This window comes from Phacochoerus africanus, chromosome 8 (assembly GCF_016906955.1).
Source record: "Phacochoerus africanus isolate WHEZ1 chromosome 8, ROS_Pafr_v1, whole genome shotgun sequence".
Taxonomy (NCBI): domain Eukaryota; kingdom Metazoa; phylum Chordata; class Mammalia; order Artiodactyla; family Suidae; genus Phacochoerus; species Phacochoerus africanus.
In genome coordinates this window covers 54,186,976-54,204,974 of record NC_062551.1, presented here as the reverse complement: position 1 = coordinate 54,204,974, position 17,999 = coordinate 54,186,976, and the positions used below count along the sequence as shown (strand labels likewise).

The 17,999-nt window shown below is 53.1% G+C and overlaps 2 protein-coding genes across 2 annotated transcripts; both read right to left on the bottom strand.

Annotated features, from left to right (window-relative positions):
• Positions 1-680: 680 nt before the first annotated feature.
• BAX (BCL2 associated X, apoptosis regulator) lies at positions 681-6,399 on the bottom strand. Its single transcript, XM_047792005.1, has 6 exons — positions 6,311-6,399; positions 5,698-5,749; positions 5,460-5,606; positions 4,970-5,105; positions 1,399-1,503; positions 681-957 (listed from the first exon to the last, which is right to left on the bottom strand). Exons 1-6 carry the CDS (start codon positions 6,342-6,344, stop codon positions 853-855), a joined length of 579 nt encoding a protein of 192 aa, XP_047647961.1. The 5' UTR covers positions 6,345-6,399; the 3' UTR covers positions 681-852.
• Positions 6,400-11,469: 5,070 nt separating this feature from the next.
• On the bottom strand, positions 11,470-17,895 carry DHDH (dihydrodiol dehydrogenase). The gene is made up of 7 exons (XM_047792233.1): positions 17,709-17,895; positions 17,324-17,435; positions 16,488-16,651; positions 14,525-14,777; positions 13,079-13,203; positions 11,845-11,998; positions 11,470-11,617 (listed from the first exon to the last, which is right to left on the bottom strand). The coding sequence occupies exons 1-7, from the start codon at positions 17,796-17,798 to the stop codon at positions 11,508-11,510; spliced, it is 1,008 nt and encodes a 335-aa protein (XP_047648189.1). The 5' UTR covers positions 17,799-17,895; the 3' UTR covers positions 11,470-11,507.
• Between the last annotated feature and the right edge of the window lie 104 nt (positions 17,896-17,999).

Here is a 17,999-nt window from a genome sequence, read left to right as displayed (position 1 = left end):
GAGAGAAGGGAGCACAGACTGCGACACTCCCAGAGGCCTCATTCTCTGTAAGCCCCTTTTCTGACGCCTGCTGTCTCCTGAAGGGCCAGACCCCAGGGCTGCTCCTCCAGCCCCACCCTCTGAGGCCCGCCAGTCTCCAGCCGGGATCCCTCCTCTCTGGCCACACAGCCCAAGCTCAGGCCTCTCTTCCAGTTTCCAGAAGCTTCCCCCCAAGGCTTCAGGGCCTCTTCCTGCTCCCCAAGTCCTCCCAAGGTCTGCCCCACACTCCTCTGCCCTATTAGTCTCCAGTTCTCCACCTCAGTAAACGTGCGATTTCTGGCGGTCCCACACGTGGAAGCTTCCAGGTCCCAGTTGCCGGAGATCCAGGAGGCCTGCACCCGGCCACCCTGATCTCTCTCACTCCTATGCCGCAGCCCCCGCCCAGGCCCCGGGCTCATCTGCAGGCTTGGGCCTGACCCAGGGTCGCCTCTAGCACAGTACCCTGGGGCTGTGACACAAGACACACGTGGTCTCAGGTGGCCTCTCTTCCCCTGGGGACTGTGGGCTCCTTGAGGGCCGGGACCTCACTCACCACTTACCCACCGAGGGGACCGGGAAGCCTCAGAAGAAGATGCGGCGGCGGGTGAGGCCCAGTCTCCTGTGACAGCCAGGGAGGGGGCCCAGGGACTCAGACGCCAGAGTGTGGCCCGAGAGAGGTTTATTGTCCTCAGAGACCACTCCTCACTCGCCCGCCCTCCAGCCCAATAATTACAAAAGTAAGAAAAATGCCCCCGTGGCCCCCGATCCCCCCACCCCGCTGGAAAAATTCCATAATTTATGCAGAAAAGACACAGTCCAAGGCGGCTGGCGGCCTCAGCCCATCTTCTTCCAGATGGTGAGCGAGGCGGTGAGCACTCCGGCCACGAAGATGGTCACCGTCTGCCACGTGGGCGTCCCAAAGTAGGAGAGGAGGCCGTCCTGGGGACAGGGACATCAGGCACGTCAGGAATAATGTGGCCGCGGCCCACGCACGAGGGGTCAGGGAGAGGTCAGAGGGCATGAGTGGGGGGCAAGGGCCCACGGTTAATGTAAAGGTACCGAAGAGCTGGGGGGGGTCAAAGGGTTATCCTAGAACCTGAGCTCTTCCAGAGGAAGTGGAGGCACCAGGGAGGGCAGAGGGCATGAGTCAGGTCAAGGGTCACCAGGAGGTCAGAGGTCACCAGGAGGTCAGGGGTCACAAAGGGGTCAGCACGCACCTTAGGAACCAGGGACTGACACATACGGTCAGACACATGACAAAACATGTTATAGAGCAGATCTGGTGACCCAAAAATGAGGAGGGGGGCACCATCGTGTGGGGGCTCGAGAAGGCCCAGGGCTCCCAGAGGAATGGAGGATGGGGTGGGGTTAGGGCCTCACCCAACCACCCTGGTCCTGGATCCAGCCCAGCAGCCGATCTCGAAGGAAGTCCAGTGTCCAGCCCATGATGGTCCTGATCAGTTCGGGCACCCTGGTGCACAGGGCCTGTGGGAAGTGGGGTGGGCCTTAGGGACTGCGCCTTGTCCCCCCTGCCTGGGGACAGTGGCCCCCAGCCTCCTTTCTCAACTCTGCCTCCCCCCTACCCTTCTGCAGTCTCTTTTCCACTCAAGAGTCTGAACGAGCTTCTTGTCAGCTGGATCTCATCACTGTCAACTGCCCTGCTCACAAATCTTCTATGGCTCCCTAGTACCCCCCCGGGATGAACATCAAAAGCATGGCTCGGTAGGAGTTCCCGTTGTGGCGCAGTGGAAATGAATCCAAGAACCATGAGGTTGCGGGTTCGTTCCCTGGCCTTGCTCAGTGGGTTGAGGATCTGGTGTTGCTGTGAGCTGTGGTGTAGGTTGAAGATGCAGCTCGGCTCTGGCGTGGCTGTGGCTGTGGCCAGCAGCTGTAGCTCCGATTGGACCCCTAGCCTGGGAACCTCCATATGCCATGGGTGCAGCTCTCAAAACAAAAGACAAAAAAAAAAAAAAAAAAAAAGCACAGCTTGGCCCACCAGGCCCTGTGTGAAGGCTCTGACCTGATCGCATTCCACTTTCCAATGCTTTTGCTGTGCCCCGCTGCCCTTCTTCCAGATCCTCCCTCCCACCAAATTCTTCCCCTGCCTCAGGACCTTTGCACAGGCTGATTGTCCTCAAACGTGGGAATTTTCAGTCATCTCAGGTCTAACATCACTTCCCAAGAGAGGGCTTTCTTTTAGTTTTTTTTGCTGCTTTTTGGCCCCACCCACAGCACAGGAAAGTTCCTCAGCCAGAGATCACATCCAGCCTATGCACCGGGCCAGGCACTGAACTGGCAATGTCACAGAGCCAGGTCAGATCATTAACCTACTGTGCCACAGCGGGAACTCCCCAAGAGAGGGCTTTCTGACTTTCAGATCAGGTAAGAGCTGACACTCCCCATATCCTTGACCTACTCTCATCACCGCCTTAAGCTTCCCTTCCCGCCCGTTATCTGACCACTTCTCACCTGAGGTCCCCAGCTCCATATGCAGCCCTGCCATCATCCAGACTGCTGTCCCCTCACCAGCGGTCCAGCCCCAGCCGTTCAATTTTGCAAAGACATCGAGAAATCTGTGTCCCACCTCCACTGCAGCCACCGGAGTCCAGATTAGGCATCCTTACCAGGGCTATTATATATTTACATATATTATAGACCTATATCTTTATCTATATACTTATTCCTTTTTAAAAAGGGCTGCATCCAGGCCATATGGAGGTTCCCAGGCTAGGGTTTAAACAGCAACTGCCGCTGCCGGCCTACTCCACAGCTCACAGCAACACCAGATCCTTAACCCACTGAACAAGGCCAGGGATCGAACCCACATCCTCATGGATACCAGATGGGTTCTTAACCTACTGAGCCATGATGGGGACTCCCACCAAGACTATTGTAAGTGCCCTGCTTCCCAGTTTTTGCCCTTGTGTCCTATAATCCTTTTTTTTTTGCCCATGCCTGTGGCATGCAGAAGCTCCTGGGCCAGGGATCGAACCTGAGCCACAGCAGTGACAATGCTGGATCCTTAACCTCTAGGACACTAGGGAACGCCCCCATAATCCCTTTTTCTTTCTTTTCGACCTTTTTCTTTTTGTTATTCCCACCTGTGGCACATGAACGTTTCCAGACCAGGGACTGAATCCGAGCTGCAGCTGTGATCTATGCCCCAGCTGCAGCAACGCAGGATCCTTAACCTACTGCAGCACAGCAGGAATTCCCATAATCCCTTTTTCTACCCACAGTGGCCTAAACAATTTGTTGGGCTTCCCCTCCCACAATATTTTAGCATGAGAATCTTTATAGAAAAGTTAAAAAAAAATTCACAGTGAACAGGCATATATATATACAACCTAGATTCTACAATTAACATGTTGATATACTTGCTAGAAAAAAATCTTTTCTATTTAGGAGTTCCCGTTGTGGCTCAGTGGTTAATGAATCCGACTAGGAACCATGAGGTTGTGGCTTCGATCCCTGGCCTTGCTTAGTGGGTTATGGATCCTGTGTTGGTCTGGCATAGGCTGGCAGCTACAGCTCTGATTCCACCCCTAGGCTGGGAACCTCCATATGCAACGGGTGCGGCCCTAGAAAAGGCAAAAAGACCAAAAAAAACCCACAAAATAATCTTTTCTATTTATAAATCAGGTCTTATCACTCTCAGCATTCATCCCACAACCTGGGCTCCATGAGAGCAGGGGCCCAGCCTGTTCGGTTCCATGCCCAATGAACGTTTAAAACTAGCTGGGAGGAGTTCATATATTGGCTCAGCAGTAATGAGCCCAACTAGTATCCACGAGGATATGCGTTCGATCCCTGGCCTTGCTCAGTGGGTTAAGGATCCAGCATCGTCATGAGCTGGGGTGTAGGTCACAGATGCAGCTTGGATCTGCTGTTGTGCGGCTGTGGTGTAGGCCGGCCACTATAGCTCTGATTCAACCCCTGGCCTGAGAACTTCCATATGTGGCCCTAAAAAGCAACATTCAAACAAACAAACAAATCCCCCCAAATAGCTGGGAGTTCCCTGGCAGCCTACTGGGTTAAGGATCCAGTGTTGTCACTGCTGCACATGGGTTGATCCCTGGCCCCGGAACTTCCACATGCCGAGGGTGCGGCCAAAACAAGCCCCAGCCAATCACTCTTATCTCTCACTCAGAGTAAAGCTAGTCTTTACAATGACCCGTAGGACGCCTCGCACTGTCCCTGGCCTCTCACCTTCTCCCCCTGTTCTAACCACAGCGGCCGATCATGGCCCTCAACATACCGGGCTTGGTCCTACCTCAGGGCCTTTGCATTTGCTGTGGCCTCTACCAGATGCCTTTCCCCCATCCTTATATTTCTTGGCATTCCAACTTTAGCTTTTTTTTGTCTTTTTAGGATGGCACCTAAAGGCTCCCAGGCTAGGGGTTGAATCGGAGCTGTAGCTGCCGGCCTATTCCACAGCCTCAGCCACATGAGATCCAAGCCGTGTCTGCAACCTACACCACAGCTCATGGCAATGCCGGATCCTTAACCCACTGAGTGAGGCCAGGGATCAAACCTGCATCCTCATGGATCCTAGTCAGGTCCATTAAGCACTGAGTCACGACAAGAACTCCCCAACTCTGGCCTTGATGTCATCTTCTCTTAGCAGACTTTCCTGACCGCTTCATATCCCATCACCCTAGTTACTTTGCTCACCACTCATCCTACAACCTGGGCTCCGTGAGAGCAGGGGCCCAGCCTGTTCTGTTCCATGCTGTGTTCTGGGTGCTGGGTCTAGGCTGCACACACCATAGGCCCAATGAATGTCTGTTGCATGAATAAATGAATAAAAACACAGATAACTGGCCCACAGCGGACTCTCTCCGTTCCCCTCTGTGGTTCCTAGGCTGCCACAGGGCTTGGCCTCACAACTCCCAGGTCCTCACAGGTCTGAGGGGAGCCTCGCTGGGCTCACAGCCTTGCAATTGCCCACCTTGAGCACCAGTTTGCTGGCAAAGTAGAAAAGTGCGACCACCCGGCCCCAGTTGAAGTTGCCGTCAGCAAACATTTCGGCCGCCACTCGGAAAAAGACTTCTCGGGGGGAGTCCGTGTCCACGGCTGCGATCATCCTACAGGGGAGAGAGTCGTGCTGGGGAAGGAGGATCGGGCAACGTGTGGAAGCTCTGGCGTCCAGCCCATACCAAAGACAAGAACACTGAGGCCTGAGCCAGGCTGAAATCAAGAGGGCACCATGCAGGAAAGGGACAAGATGGACCTTTAGGAAACTGACTCCCTGAAGGAGGGTTTCCATATCTTAGGGGAGGGGAGGCCTGGGAGTTCAAAGCACTGAGCTGAGGAGTAGCGACCTGGACCCCTTGGGTCTGAGGGAAAAGGGGCTGTGGGCCCGGACTCCAGGCTCCCAGGGGAAGTGGCGATTGGGTTCTGAGGGAGAAGAGACCACTCCTGGGTCCCAGGGGCCACACCTCTGCAGCTCCATGTTACTGTCCAGTTCATCTCCAATGCGCTTGAGACACTCGCTCAACTTCTTGGTAGATGCATCCTGGGGCACCTGCTCCAGGCCCAGCTCAGGTGTCTCTCCCCCCATTCGCCCTGCTCGATCCTGGATGAAACTAGAGTGGGGATGGAGTTGCGGGGGGCGCAGAATCAGAATGGGGCATCACTCCTCAAATCCGCTCCGCAATAATCAGACCTCACACTCACCCCTGAAGCAAAAGGGCCCCTGTCTTCATGATCTGCTCAGAGCTGGTGGGCCCTAGAGGAGAAAGGAGGGAAGAGGTGCCTGGACTCTTGGGTCCTAGGGGATCCAGGGAACTAAAGTGGCTCATGATAACTGAGGGAGGACAACACTAAGGGGCCCTGCGTTTCTGGGTCCCTGCTAGATAAACTGAGTGGGGTCCCAGGCATCCGAGTCTCTGATGAAGAGGCAGGGGTCCTGGGCCTGTATCCTTCATTCTTCCGGGGAGAGGAGGCTGAGGAAAGACTGAAAGCATCCAAACCCCAGGCCTGAGGGGAGACCCGCCCCTCCCACCAGGAAGTGGTGCCGGCGACAAGCCCGGGCCTGCCCCGGGGCATGGATTCTGGGGTTCTCCAGCTTCTCGGGGTTCCGAGAGCGCCAGACAGGAAGGGATCCGGACGCGGAGGCCAGAGAACCGGAGACCCCGGGGAGGGAGGGGGGTGGAGCTGGCAGCGTCGGATCCAGGAGTTTCTGCCCCCAGTGCCTGGAGATCGCACGGCCCCAGACCGGCAGGAGGGAATCGCGGGGTCGGCCGGCGAGGGGCTCCCCCTCCTCCCGCCCGTCCGCCTCCCGCCTCACCCCCGCCTCTGGGTTGCTCCCCGGACCCGTCCATCACCGCCGCTCCCGCCGCCGCCTCTCGCCGGGTCCGCCCGGGCGGCCGCAGCACGCCCCCGGTCACGTGAGCGCCCCGCTAGGCGCGTCCTGTCACGTGATCGCCCCGCAAAATGGCCGCCACCGGCGGCTGCCCTGCAGAGCGGCCCCAACCCTGGACCGCACCTGCCGTACCTGCTCCGGGAAGGCTCGGCCCCATCACGTGACTGTTCAATCAGCACTTGCCTTCAGGAACTGGTCGGGGCGCCTTTCCCCCCGCCACGCAGTCAGTCGCAGCTGTAACTTTTATTCATTCATTCATTCATTCATTCCCGCAATATTTCCCCAAGTTTTCGGGCGGGGACTTGAGCCCTTCCCAAGGCAGGAGGAGCGTGACGCCAAAAATAGCATTCAGTGAGGCAGGCCGTTCCAGATGACTAAAGTCTATGAATGTTTATGTGTGTTTGTGTGAAATCCAAGGATCGATTGGTGATAGGTTGGCAGGGAGTGGACAGGGAAGGGCTCGTGAGGTGCTGGAAATGTGCTATATCTTGATCTGGGCGGTGATTACTTGGACATACACTTATTTAAAAATTCACTGAGCTGTACACCTAAGATGTGCACTTTTGAGAAAGCATTATAGCTCCTTTTAAAAAGAAAATTGTAAGAAAAAAATAAGTCCGATTAGAAAAATAAGCTGGGGGGGGGGGAAGCAATGAGATCCTGCTGTGTAGCATGGGGAACTATATCTAGTCACTTATGATGGAGCAGGATAGTGTGAGAAAATAGATTCTATACGTGTATGTGTAACTGGGTCACCATGCTGTGCAGCAGAAAATTGACAGAACACTGTTAAACCAGCTATAATTAAAAATAAATAAAATTAAAAAGAAAAATAAGCTGGGGTTAGATGATGAATGGTTTGGGCATATAAGAGAAGGGAATTTATGTCCCAAGGGCGGCTGGGAGCCATGGCAATTGCCAATTATAGGTGTGTCACCTTAGCACCACCAGGAACATAGTCTGAAAATGTCAAGTTTATTGACCCATTAAGCTATGGAGACCATACAAGAGAGAAATGATGGAGCCTCTTGACAAAGAAAAGACAGAGTTATTATAGGATTTGAAGGAAGAGTGAGGTCTAGGTGACAACTAAATGATAAGCTGAAAGCAAAGCAGTGTGTAAAGAGGAACCAGGGTCCTGTATCCTGGAAAACTATGAGACTGTAGATGTGGAATGTTGGTCCAGAAATTCTGCTCTGCACCTGGGTTGGAAATCCAGGCTGCTACGCTGTATCAAATGACTTAGCTCCCACAGGCAAGAGTAGGATGTTTCATTTTTACTGATAGAATTTCCAATACTTGATGATTTTAGAGAACAAAGTTTCTCTGTAAGTAAGAAAGCATGTCCTTGGGAGAAAGAGTGTTTCCTATTAACTTTGAAGCTGGCTTTATTTGTGTCTGTTATTCCAGCCCAGTGAATGAGCCCTCCCTCCATCCCAGTTACAGAGAAAAAAAAAAAAAAGAAAGAAAGAAAGGGCTTTTAATGCAACCACTTTCCTCTAAACAGTACAGCTGCTGGGAGTTCCAGTAGTGGCTCAGTGATAATGAACCCAACTAGTATCCGTGAGGATGCAGGTTCCATCACAGGCCTTGCTCAGTGGGTGAAGGATCTGGCACTGCCAGGAGCTGTGGTGTAGGTTGCAGATGTGGCTAAGATCTGGCGTTGCTGTGGCTGTGGCATAGGCCAGCAGCTGTAGCTCTGATTCAACCCCTGACATATGGAAGTTCCCAGGCTAGGGGTCAAACTGGAGCTACAGCTGCCAGCCTACACCACAGCCACAGCAATGCCAGATCCAAGCTGCATCTGCGACCTACACCACAGCTCACAGCAATGCTGGTTCTTTAACCCACGGAACAAGGCAGGGATTGACCCCGCAACCTCAAGGTTACTAGTTGGGTTCATCACTGCTGAGCCATGACTGGAACGCCAACAATTATTTTATTATCTTTGATAGGCCTGTGGGTAATGGGATTGGGAAAAGCTCTCTGGGCAGTTCTCACTGTCATTGTCTGCAGTCAGACAATGGCTGGAGCTGGAAGAGCCAAGAGGGACCTGATACAACACCTCTCTATTTTCACGGAGCCTCCACCGTTGCTTGTGGTTTCCTTGAGTGGGATAGTTTGGGCTTCCTTACAGCTTGGAAGCTTCAGGACAACTGTTTTAAGAGTATTTCGGCCAACAAAGAAGCAATTGCATTGCCTATCCTGATCTGACCTCGAATCACGCAGCATCATTTCAGCCATGTTGCAACAGCTACATCTGAGTCACGAGCACATTCTGCTTCAGGGGAAGGGGAACCAGACTCTACTCGTCTGTGGCCATGCCCGCAGCAATGCCAGGTTCCCAGGCCAGTGACTGAACCTGTGCCACAGAAGTTATGAGAGCCACAGCAGTGACAATGCCAGATCCTTAACCCTCTGCAGCGCAAGGGAACTCGAAGAAAGAATGCTTTCTGCCTGATGACCTTAGAACAAAGAACATCAGCTTCCTTCCTGCCCTTGGACTCAAACGGAAACCCTGGCTTTTCTTGGGTCTGGAGCTACCAGCCTTCAGAAAACTATGGTACCACCAACTGTCCTAGTCCTCAGGGCTTCAGTCTTGAACTGAAATTAAACAACAGCTCTCCTGGGTCTCCAGGTGGCCAACTCATCCAGAAGATCTTGGGGTGTGCCTACCTCCATAATCATGTGTTTCTTCTTTTTTTTAGGGCCGCACCTGCGGCATAGGGAGGTTCCCAGGCTAGCGGTCCAAGCGGAGCTGCAGCTGCCGGCCTACACCACAGCCACAGCAATGCGGGATCCGAGCCACATCTGCGACCTACACCACAGCTCATGGGCCTTAACCCACTGAGTAAGGCCAGGAATTGAACCTGTGTCTTCAAGGATTCTAGTTGGGTTCCTTAGCTGCTGAGCCATGACGGGGAACTCCTAGCCTTCTAGCTTGTTGCCTGACCGTTCATAACACAGGGCTTCCACCTCATCGCGCAAGATGGTCACGCCAATGTCCAACTCATCCCCACTACAGTAGGAGGAAGGGAGAGATTGAAAAGGGACGTCATCCTCCTTGCCTTAAAAGGCCATGATTCAGACACTGCAGACATCTCACTGGCCAGAAGCCATTCACATGGCAAGAAACGATTGCAAGGGAGCCTGGGAAATGTAGTCTTCATCTGCGCAGCCATGTGTCTGGTGAAACTTCCTTATCAGAGGTGAATAATAATAATAATACCACCTTTTTTCTTTGGGCTACAGCTTGTGAAAGTTCCTGGGCCAGGGAATAAACCTGTACCACAGCAGTGACAATGCCAAATCCTTAACCCACTGAGCCGCAAGGGAGCTCCATAGGTGAATAATTATTAAGGGGACCTCTAGCCCTCCTTGCCACACAATTAAATGATTGAAACCAAGCAAGCAGAGGACTGAAACCAATGCGGTGATAGCTGAATGATGTGTAATGGGACTCGGAATAAGCAAGCAACCGAAGACTCATTTGATGGCTAATCTCTGAATGTTCTGAAATTCCTACCAAATTGCTTATTTGCTCAGAGCGAGAGTTATTAGCATCATAGGCCCAATATTATCCATCTCTATCTTCTAGAATGGGTAGAATTGAATTTCGCAGACTCTTTGTGGCTTGTCGCGGTCACATGACTAGTTTGGGCCAATAAATTCTAAGAGCTTATGTATTTTTTTTTTCCCCACACCTGCAGCGTTCAGAAGTTCTGGGGCCAGGGATCGAACCCTACACCCTAGCAATAACTCAAGCCACAGCAGTGACACCAGATTCTTTAACTGTCAGGGAACTCCTATGTATATCATTTTTATGTCAGAGTGCTTAAGTGTTATTACAAGAGCTTCTGGGGGTTCTTTCCCGGTGACCTTGACCGGCCGGACTCTGTATGGTGCTGGCTCTGTCAGCATGGGTCCCAGACAGACACAGTCCAGAACCCTCAGCCAACATATAACACAAGTGAGGAAAAAAACTTGTGTGAAGCTGAGATCTGGGTTTTTTTTTTTTGTGTGTGTGTTTTTGGCTGCAGCCATAGCAGGTGGAAGTTCCCAGCCCAGGGATTGAACCTTGGCCACAGCAGCAACCTGGGGCTGCTGCAGGGACAACGCTGGATCCTTAACCTGCTGCACCACAAGGGAACTCTTTGGGGGTTGTTATGACAGCATAACCTAACCTCTACTCACTACTGTAGCAAAATTCAAAAGTTAGATCTTTCCTAGAGCACAGAGTTAACCCTAATTTGTTGACTAAGCAGCCACATATAGCCCCCTTCCAAGTGCTTGTCATTTGGGTGGGAATTACCTCCTACCCCTGCCACACAAATAGGCTTTGCCAGGGACCCAGGCTTTGCTAGTCAGGCCATGGGAATGCTCCGGAACACTTCCACTGAAATGCCTCTCTGTACCTTAATGGAGGCCTGGAGCTTCCAGAGGCCTGACCTCAAAGTGAATGGCAGGAGTTCCTGGCACGACTCAGTGGAAATTAATCTGTCTACTATTCAGGACGCAGGTTTGATCCCTGGCCTCGCACAGTGGGTTAAGGATCTGGCATTGCCATGAGTGTGGTATAGGTCACAGATGTGGCTTAGATCTGGCATTGCTGTGGCTGTTGGGTAGGCCAACAGCTACAGCTCTGATTGAACCCCTAGCCTTGGAACCTCCATATATTGCAGGTGCGGTCCTAAACACACACACACACACACAAAGTGAAGGGCCAGCAGCTAACATCTATTGAGACCCTACTGTGTGCTTGGGCTTGTTCATATACCATCCCATTTCATCCGCATGTCAGTGCAGTATCTCCCCTCTACTGATGAAGAGACAAAGGCAGAGGGAGGCTGGGGGCGAGTGCAGTTAGGGACACTTCCCATCCATGGACTATTTCCTGTTCCAGGTCACAGAGGCTGAGGCAGGCAAACTGGCTCTGCCCACAGATGTCTGCTCTGGGAGCTTGTGGGAAATGCAGTCCTGACCGCACCTCCCCACCCCCCGCCCCCCCATCCTTCCACCCAGTTATTCTCTAGTGATCCCTTTAATGGTGGGCTTTCTCCAGCTCCCAGCAAACCATCATGATCTCTGTGGAAAGCACGTCTTTATTTATTCAGGGTATATATCAGCATTTATCCTGGGGAAAGGTGATTCCAATAGCCTTCCTCACCTCCTCAAGGATGTCAGCCAGGAGCTCACTTTCAGCCAGAGTAATCATAGGACTTTCCTTCAGGCCTGGGGGAGAGTGCAATTAAGAACCTCTCCTACTCACGTCCCCAAAGAACTACAATTCCCAGAATCCCATGAGGTATGATGTGGGCATATGGATGCCCCCAAGGGCTCCTGGGAGATGTAGTTCTACATAGCTTCTTGAGTGGCTAAGGGGTGGGGAAGATACCCACCTCAGTATCAGGCTTGCCCTGCCACCCTGCCACCTGCCACCCCGTCCTCCACATTCTTACCCTTCTTCAAGCATTCCCGGACGTGCTTGGCCTCGTAACACATGCCCATTCCATTTGTATAATTGAACTCCTTGCCTGGGGCTGAGGGCAGTGGGAACTCCTTATGCTCCCCCTTCACCACCAGCTCTGTTGGGCACCAGCAGGGGTCGAGGATCTGAGGGGAGATAAGAGGTGGCCCTACTGCTCTCACCAACAGGGGGCTCCTGCTTGGGGATGCTCGGGAGCCTCCCCCTGCCACCTGGTGGCCAAGGACGGATCGCCCTCCATCCTCAAGGTTTGGGTCCCCACCCCACCCCTGGTTGCTGGGGGGTTGCTCCCTAGCAACAGTTGCCGCACTAGAAACCTGTCCTGTCTGTTTCCCAGGAGCAAATCCCTCTCTAACACCTTGCTCGGGTCTCATGAAGACGGCTTCTCTTCACATCTGTGTGAATCCCCTTTGCAAGGAGGCGGCTTAGATAATCCAGCACCTTCCTATCTACTAGGAGACTTTTTTGGGGGGACCCCCAGGGCTCTTGGAAACCTAAATTATTCCGTACCCAAGTCATGTAGGTCAAAATGGAAATATACCCGGGGCAAGGTCCAAATTCTGTTGAGAATAGAATTTCTGCCAGCAACAGGGCTCCAGGAAGATCAGTGAAACTGCTCTTTGGTCCTGGCCATGCTCCATGGTGAAAGCAATTCCAAAGGTTACAGCTGCTTTCCGAGGATGGTTGATAAAAACTGGTTTCTTCGAAGAAAGGACTAAAGGCTTTCTTTCTTTCTTTCTTTCTTTTGCCTTTTTGTCTTTTTAGGGCCGCACCCACGGCATGTGGAGGTTCCTAGGCTAGGATCGAATCAGAGCTGTAGCCACCAGCCTACACCACAGCCACAGCAACACGGGATCCGAGCCGTGTCTGTGACCTATGCCACAGTTCTCAGCAAAGCCGGATCCTTAGCCCACTGAACGAGGCCAGGGATCGAACCTGCGTCCTCATGGATGCTAGTCGGGTTTGTTAACTGCTGAGCCACGACGGTTAAAAGGACTAAGGGCCTTTGACAGACCAATGGTTCGCCCTCGGGAAGGAACCTAGAAGTCCAGACCCCATCCCACGGCCTGGTGGTTGAGGATGGGTTCCTTAGCAACAGGGCGGGGAGAGGTTAGTTCAGTCCACATCCAGCTGCAGCAGCCACAGCTGGGCCCTTCCTCGGGCTGAGAGCCATGGCACCCCTCCCGGCTTGACCAATCGCACCTCACCTGGGCCATGCCCTTGGTACCGCTCACAGAGACCATATTGGAGAGCTGGGAAGTGATGCTGCAGGTGAAGCTGCCCTGGACCCCTCCTGGGTACTGGAGTAGCACGCTGACCGTGTCGTCCACACCTGGGGAAAGGCACAGGACAGGGCAAGCCTGGCCTCACATCCTGCCTGCGGAACCTTGGCGGGAGATCTCATCTCTAGCATGGCCAGGAAGGAGACTGACATGGCGATGAGTGCTACCACGGGGAGGGACACGACCCCTTTCCACTCTTCGTCAAATGAAAGCAGACAGACGCCAAAGGTCACATGGCACAGGATGCCATCCCTGTGCAGTGGCCAATATTTGGCAAATCCACAGAGGCAGAGAGTAGATCTGTGGTTGCTTAGGGCCCAGGAGGATGGGAGAATTAGGTGTGAGGTTTTTTGGAGTCATGAAGATTTTTCTTTTCTTTTTTTTGGGGGGGCGGGGGGCTCACCTGCGGTATATGGAGGTTTCCAGGCTAGGGGTCCAATCGGAGCTGCAGCTGCCAGCCTACACCACAGCCACAGCAATGTGGGATCCAAGCCACGTCTGCGACCTACACCACAGCGCATGGCAATGCTGGATCCTTAACCCACGCATCGAGGCCAGGGATTGAACCTGCAACCTCATGGTTCCCAGTCAGATTTGTTTCCGATGCACCATGATAGGAACTCCAAGATTTTTTGAAATTGATTATGGTGCTATATGTTCCCTACTCTGTGACTCTACCACAGCCACAGAATTTTATATTTGTGTGTGTGTGTGTGTATGAGTGTGTGTGTGTGTGTGTGTGTGTGTGTGTGTGTGTGTGCTTTTTAGGGCTGTATTTGTAGCATCTAGAGGTTCCCAGGCTAGGAGCTGAATCAGAGCTACAGCTGCCAGCCTACACCCCAGCCACAGCCACACGGGATCTGAGCTGTGTCTGCGATCTACACCAGTGTTGCTGGTCACAGCTGCAGCTCGGATTCAGTCCCTGGCCCAGGAGCTTCCATATGTCACAGATGTGGCTACAGGGGGTCAAAAAATGGGGATAATAAGAGAATCTGTCTCATGGGGCCAGTACAAGGATTACATTAAATGATATAAAATGGGAGTTCCCGTCGTGGCGTATTTCTATTTAGGGACGGCCTGCCTACCATTTGCCTCAATAGTTCCTCCCCTCACTCCTTGCGGCAACCCTATTATTGACATTTTGCCAGGAACTGAGACTCAGAGGTGTTGTGTCTCCTGGCCATGATCACACAGCACGTCCCAGCACAGAGCCTGTCCACACTCAACTCTGATCCTCTTGGACTTCCTCTGGGAAGTTCCTCCAGCTGTCTAACCTGACTCGCATGGGTGAGGAGACTTATTCCCAGCTCAGTGCTCGCAGTAAGAGAGGATCAGTCCTCCCATCACCACATCGTCCAGGAGAGACCGTACCTGTTTCATAGCGCCTTCCCACCGCCGAGATCTTCTCTGGCTTCTGCCCCCCGTAGACCATGGAGATGAACTGGAGGCAGTAGATGCCAAGGTCTAGCAAGCTACCTCCAGCCTGGGCCCAGTCTACGGATCGGGGCACATCGGCGATACTCTTCCCAAAATTTGCCTGAACCACTCGTAGGTCCCCCAGAGTTTCCTGGGCCAGAACAGACCTCAGAGCCTCTACAGCAGGAAAGAAGCGGGTCCAGATGGCCTACGGACCAAAGAGGGAAGAGAGAAAGATGCAGAAAGGGAAGGAGAGAGGTCAGGACCCAGGAGTTAACGGACCACTTCTTTTCCTTCAAGGGTCCAATCTTTTTTTTTTTTTTTGTCTTTTTAGGGCCGCACCCCAAGCACGTGGAAGTTCCCAGGCTAGGGGTCGAATCGGAGCTGCAACTGCCGGCCTCCACCAGCTCACGGCAACACCGGATCCTTAACCCACTGAGTGGGGTCAGGGATCGAATCCAAGTCCTCGGCGATACTAGTTGGGTTTGTAACCCGCTGAGCCACAACAGGAACTCCCCAAGGGCCCAGTCTGGAGGAGGTACGTGTTGCTCCCCCGACTCCAAACATGACCCCTCCCTCTTTCTTCCACAGCCTTTCAGTCCGCAGGCTGTGTCCTGCCCCCCTCTTTCTGTCCTCCGTGGTCCTCTTCGTTGTCATTACCCCAACTCTGGTCTTAAGCTTTTCCATTTGGACCATTGCACCCATCGTCCAATGTTATGATCTGAATTGTGTCCCCACAAAATTCATGCAGAGGTCCCAGGCCTCAGTACCTCCCTGGCTCCCCAGGTGAGTGTATTTGGAGATGAATTTGTTTTTTGCTTTTTTTGGTCTTTTTAGGGCTGCACCTGTGGCATATGGAGGGTCCCAGGCTAGGGGTCGAATCGGAGCTGTAGCCGCTGGCCTACACCACAGCCACAGCAATGTGGTATCCGCGCTGTGTCTGCATCCTACACCACAGCTCATGGCAACACTGGATCTTTATCCCACTTAGCGAGGCCAGGGATCGAACCTACATCCTCATGGATACTAGTTGGGTTTGTCGACTACACCACAATGGGAACTCCCAAGGGGCAGCTATTGTGACTACTGGCAGAACCTACGGCAAAGTATGTTAGAACCAATATACTCTAACATGAAAAATAGCTTCCAGGGAGTTCCTGTTGGCTCAGTAGGTTAAGAACCCAAGTAAATAAAGAAAAGAAAGAAAATAGCTTCCAGAGCTCATCTGGTAGCCATTTTAACTGCTGGCATTATTCAATGCTGTTTGGTGGCCATTTAATTTATCATTTTTCCTTTTTATTTTTGGGCAGTGTCCTCGGCTTGTGGAAGTCCCCTGGGCCAGGGATCAAACCCATGCCACAGCAGCGACCAGAGTCACAGTTGTGACAATGCAGGATCCTTAACCCACTGAGCCACCAGGGAACTCCCTGCCTTTTTTTCCGGTGGCCATTTTAATTATTGGCAATCTGCAAGATGTCAAAGGCCCCCATAAGTAGACAAGTCTCAAAGGCAAAAAAAAAGGGCACTTTGACATTGAGGGATATTGGTAGGGGATTCCTCCGTACTTCTGACCTCTATCCCTAGAAATCCATCCAAACTAAGCTCACCGCCATTTTTTGCCACTTTCACTATTGGCATCTTTTTCTGAAAGGCTGACAAAGGATCCTTCAGGCGGCCATGTTTGCTAAGAGCCAAAAGCAGTGGCTTCTACCCATGGGAAATATTGCGAGCAGATTCCAAGGAGTAGCCCAACTACATCCTGACAAACCCAAGGACCTTGGTTCAATTTGTAGCCATCTTAACTCTTGGCAAACCCATGCTTGTGCTCCTCCGCAAATAACCACCAGTGACCTGCAGCCAGGTTGGGTAATAGCAAGTAGCGCCACGATGGGTGTTGGAAGGGCCCCTGCACCCTCACCTCCATTAGGAAGAGGCCTCGGGATCGGGCCTCGGCAACCATTTCACGCACTTCCGCGGCGTTCACGCCCATGGGCTTCTCACACAGCACGGCCTTGCCAGCTGCCAGGCAAAGCAACACCGTAGCCTTGTGCTGGGGGTGCTGGGTGCCAATATAGGCCACCTCTAGGGAGGGAGAAAAGAGGTCAGGAGATCGGCAGCCCCGCCCACCGAGCCTTCAGGGACCGCCCACCACTAAAAGCCCCGCCCCCAGCATCCCAGGAATCGTTTTCCCTCCAAGCTTGGCGGACGTCCTACAGCGGTGACCAAACACTAGCCTCCCTAATACGTAGAAACTAACCAATCATCCTCTACCGTCATTCTGTTTTCCTCAGATTATTTCCAGCCTTCTAGAATTAACGTATTAAATCATTTAATTCTCACACCACCACCAAGAAGTAGAGACGATTATTTTGCCCGTCTTTCAAGTGAGGTAATTGAGAAGGGCGAGCAGAGAAGAAAAAATACCACCTCAAGCCACCAGACTCTAGAACTGCACCGCCCCATCCAGGCTACTCTGGTAACGCAGAACCCGAGCTTAAGGTCATATTTAAACCCTGAAGGATTTCCTGAGAAATTCAAGCCTTGCCTTTAACCGCGGAGGCAAATCCTCCTAACGGTAATTTCACGTTAGACGCTTAATATCAGACAAAACTGATTCGTATCACTCCGCCGCCCAGTTCAAAGTTCTTCCAGAAGCTCTGAGAGAGGGGCTCAACCCGCCGCCAAGTCTTGCATCTCCCACGCAGCAGCCTAGAGGCAGCGTGCCAGTGGTGCCCGAGAGCCCTGGCAACTCACCCACGTTCGGGTCCTTGGCCAGCTCCTCATAGGAGCCATAGGCCTTGGGGATGTCGTGTTTCCGCGCAAACTCCTTTGCCCGGCTCAGATCCCGGGCCGCTACCGCCACCACCTGGAGGGGCGCCACGGTCAGACTTGAGGGGCTGGGATGGGTGTTAAAGACAGATGTATGGGGGCGGGGAGGAAAGAGGTGATGGAGACGGCCTCGATGCGGGGAGAAATTACAGCCCCCCCGAGACGGGGGTGCAGGGAATTTTAGGTTGTTTCACCGACTTGGAGACTCAGAAGTACAGAACCCCAGCTCCCTCCTCCCTCAGACCCGGGAGTCCCCCTCTCCGCCCACCCCTCGCCTGCTCTTCTCCGGGCCTCCGGAGGGAGGGCGGACCTGGTGCTCAGAGCGAGGCAGCAGCCGCAGCACCGTCGTGAAGTCACTGGAGATAAGGCCGGCTGACACGATGCCCCAGCGAAGCGCCATCGCCCCAACCCCGAGTCTCAAAGGCCCACACTTTCTCCCGGAGCAAGTCAAAGACCGGAGGCCCCTCGCTCTGAGGGTTGGCCCTTTTCTCCGCCCCCATCGCCCTTACGTTACTCCTCATTGGCCACTGGGCCGGTGCCCGCCTTCATTCCCAGAGCCAGGCAGGAGGTTATTTAATTCTCGCGTCCCCATTGGAAGAGC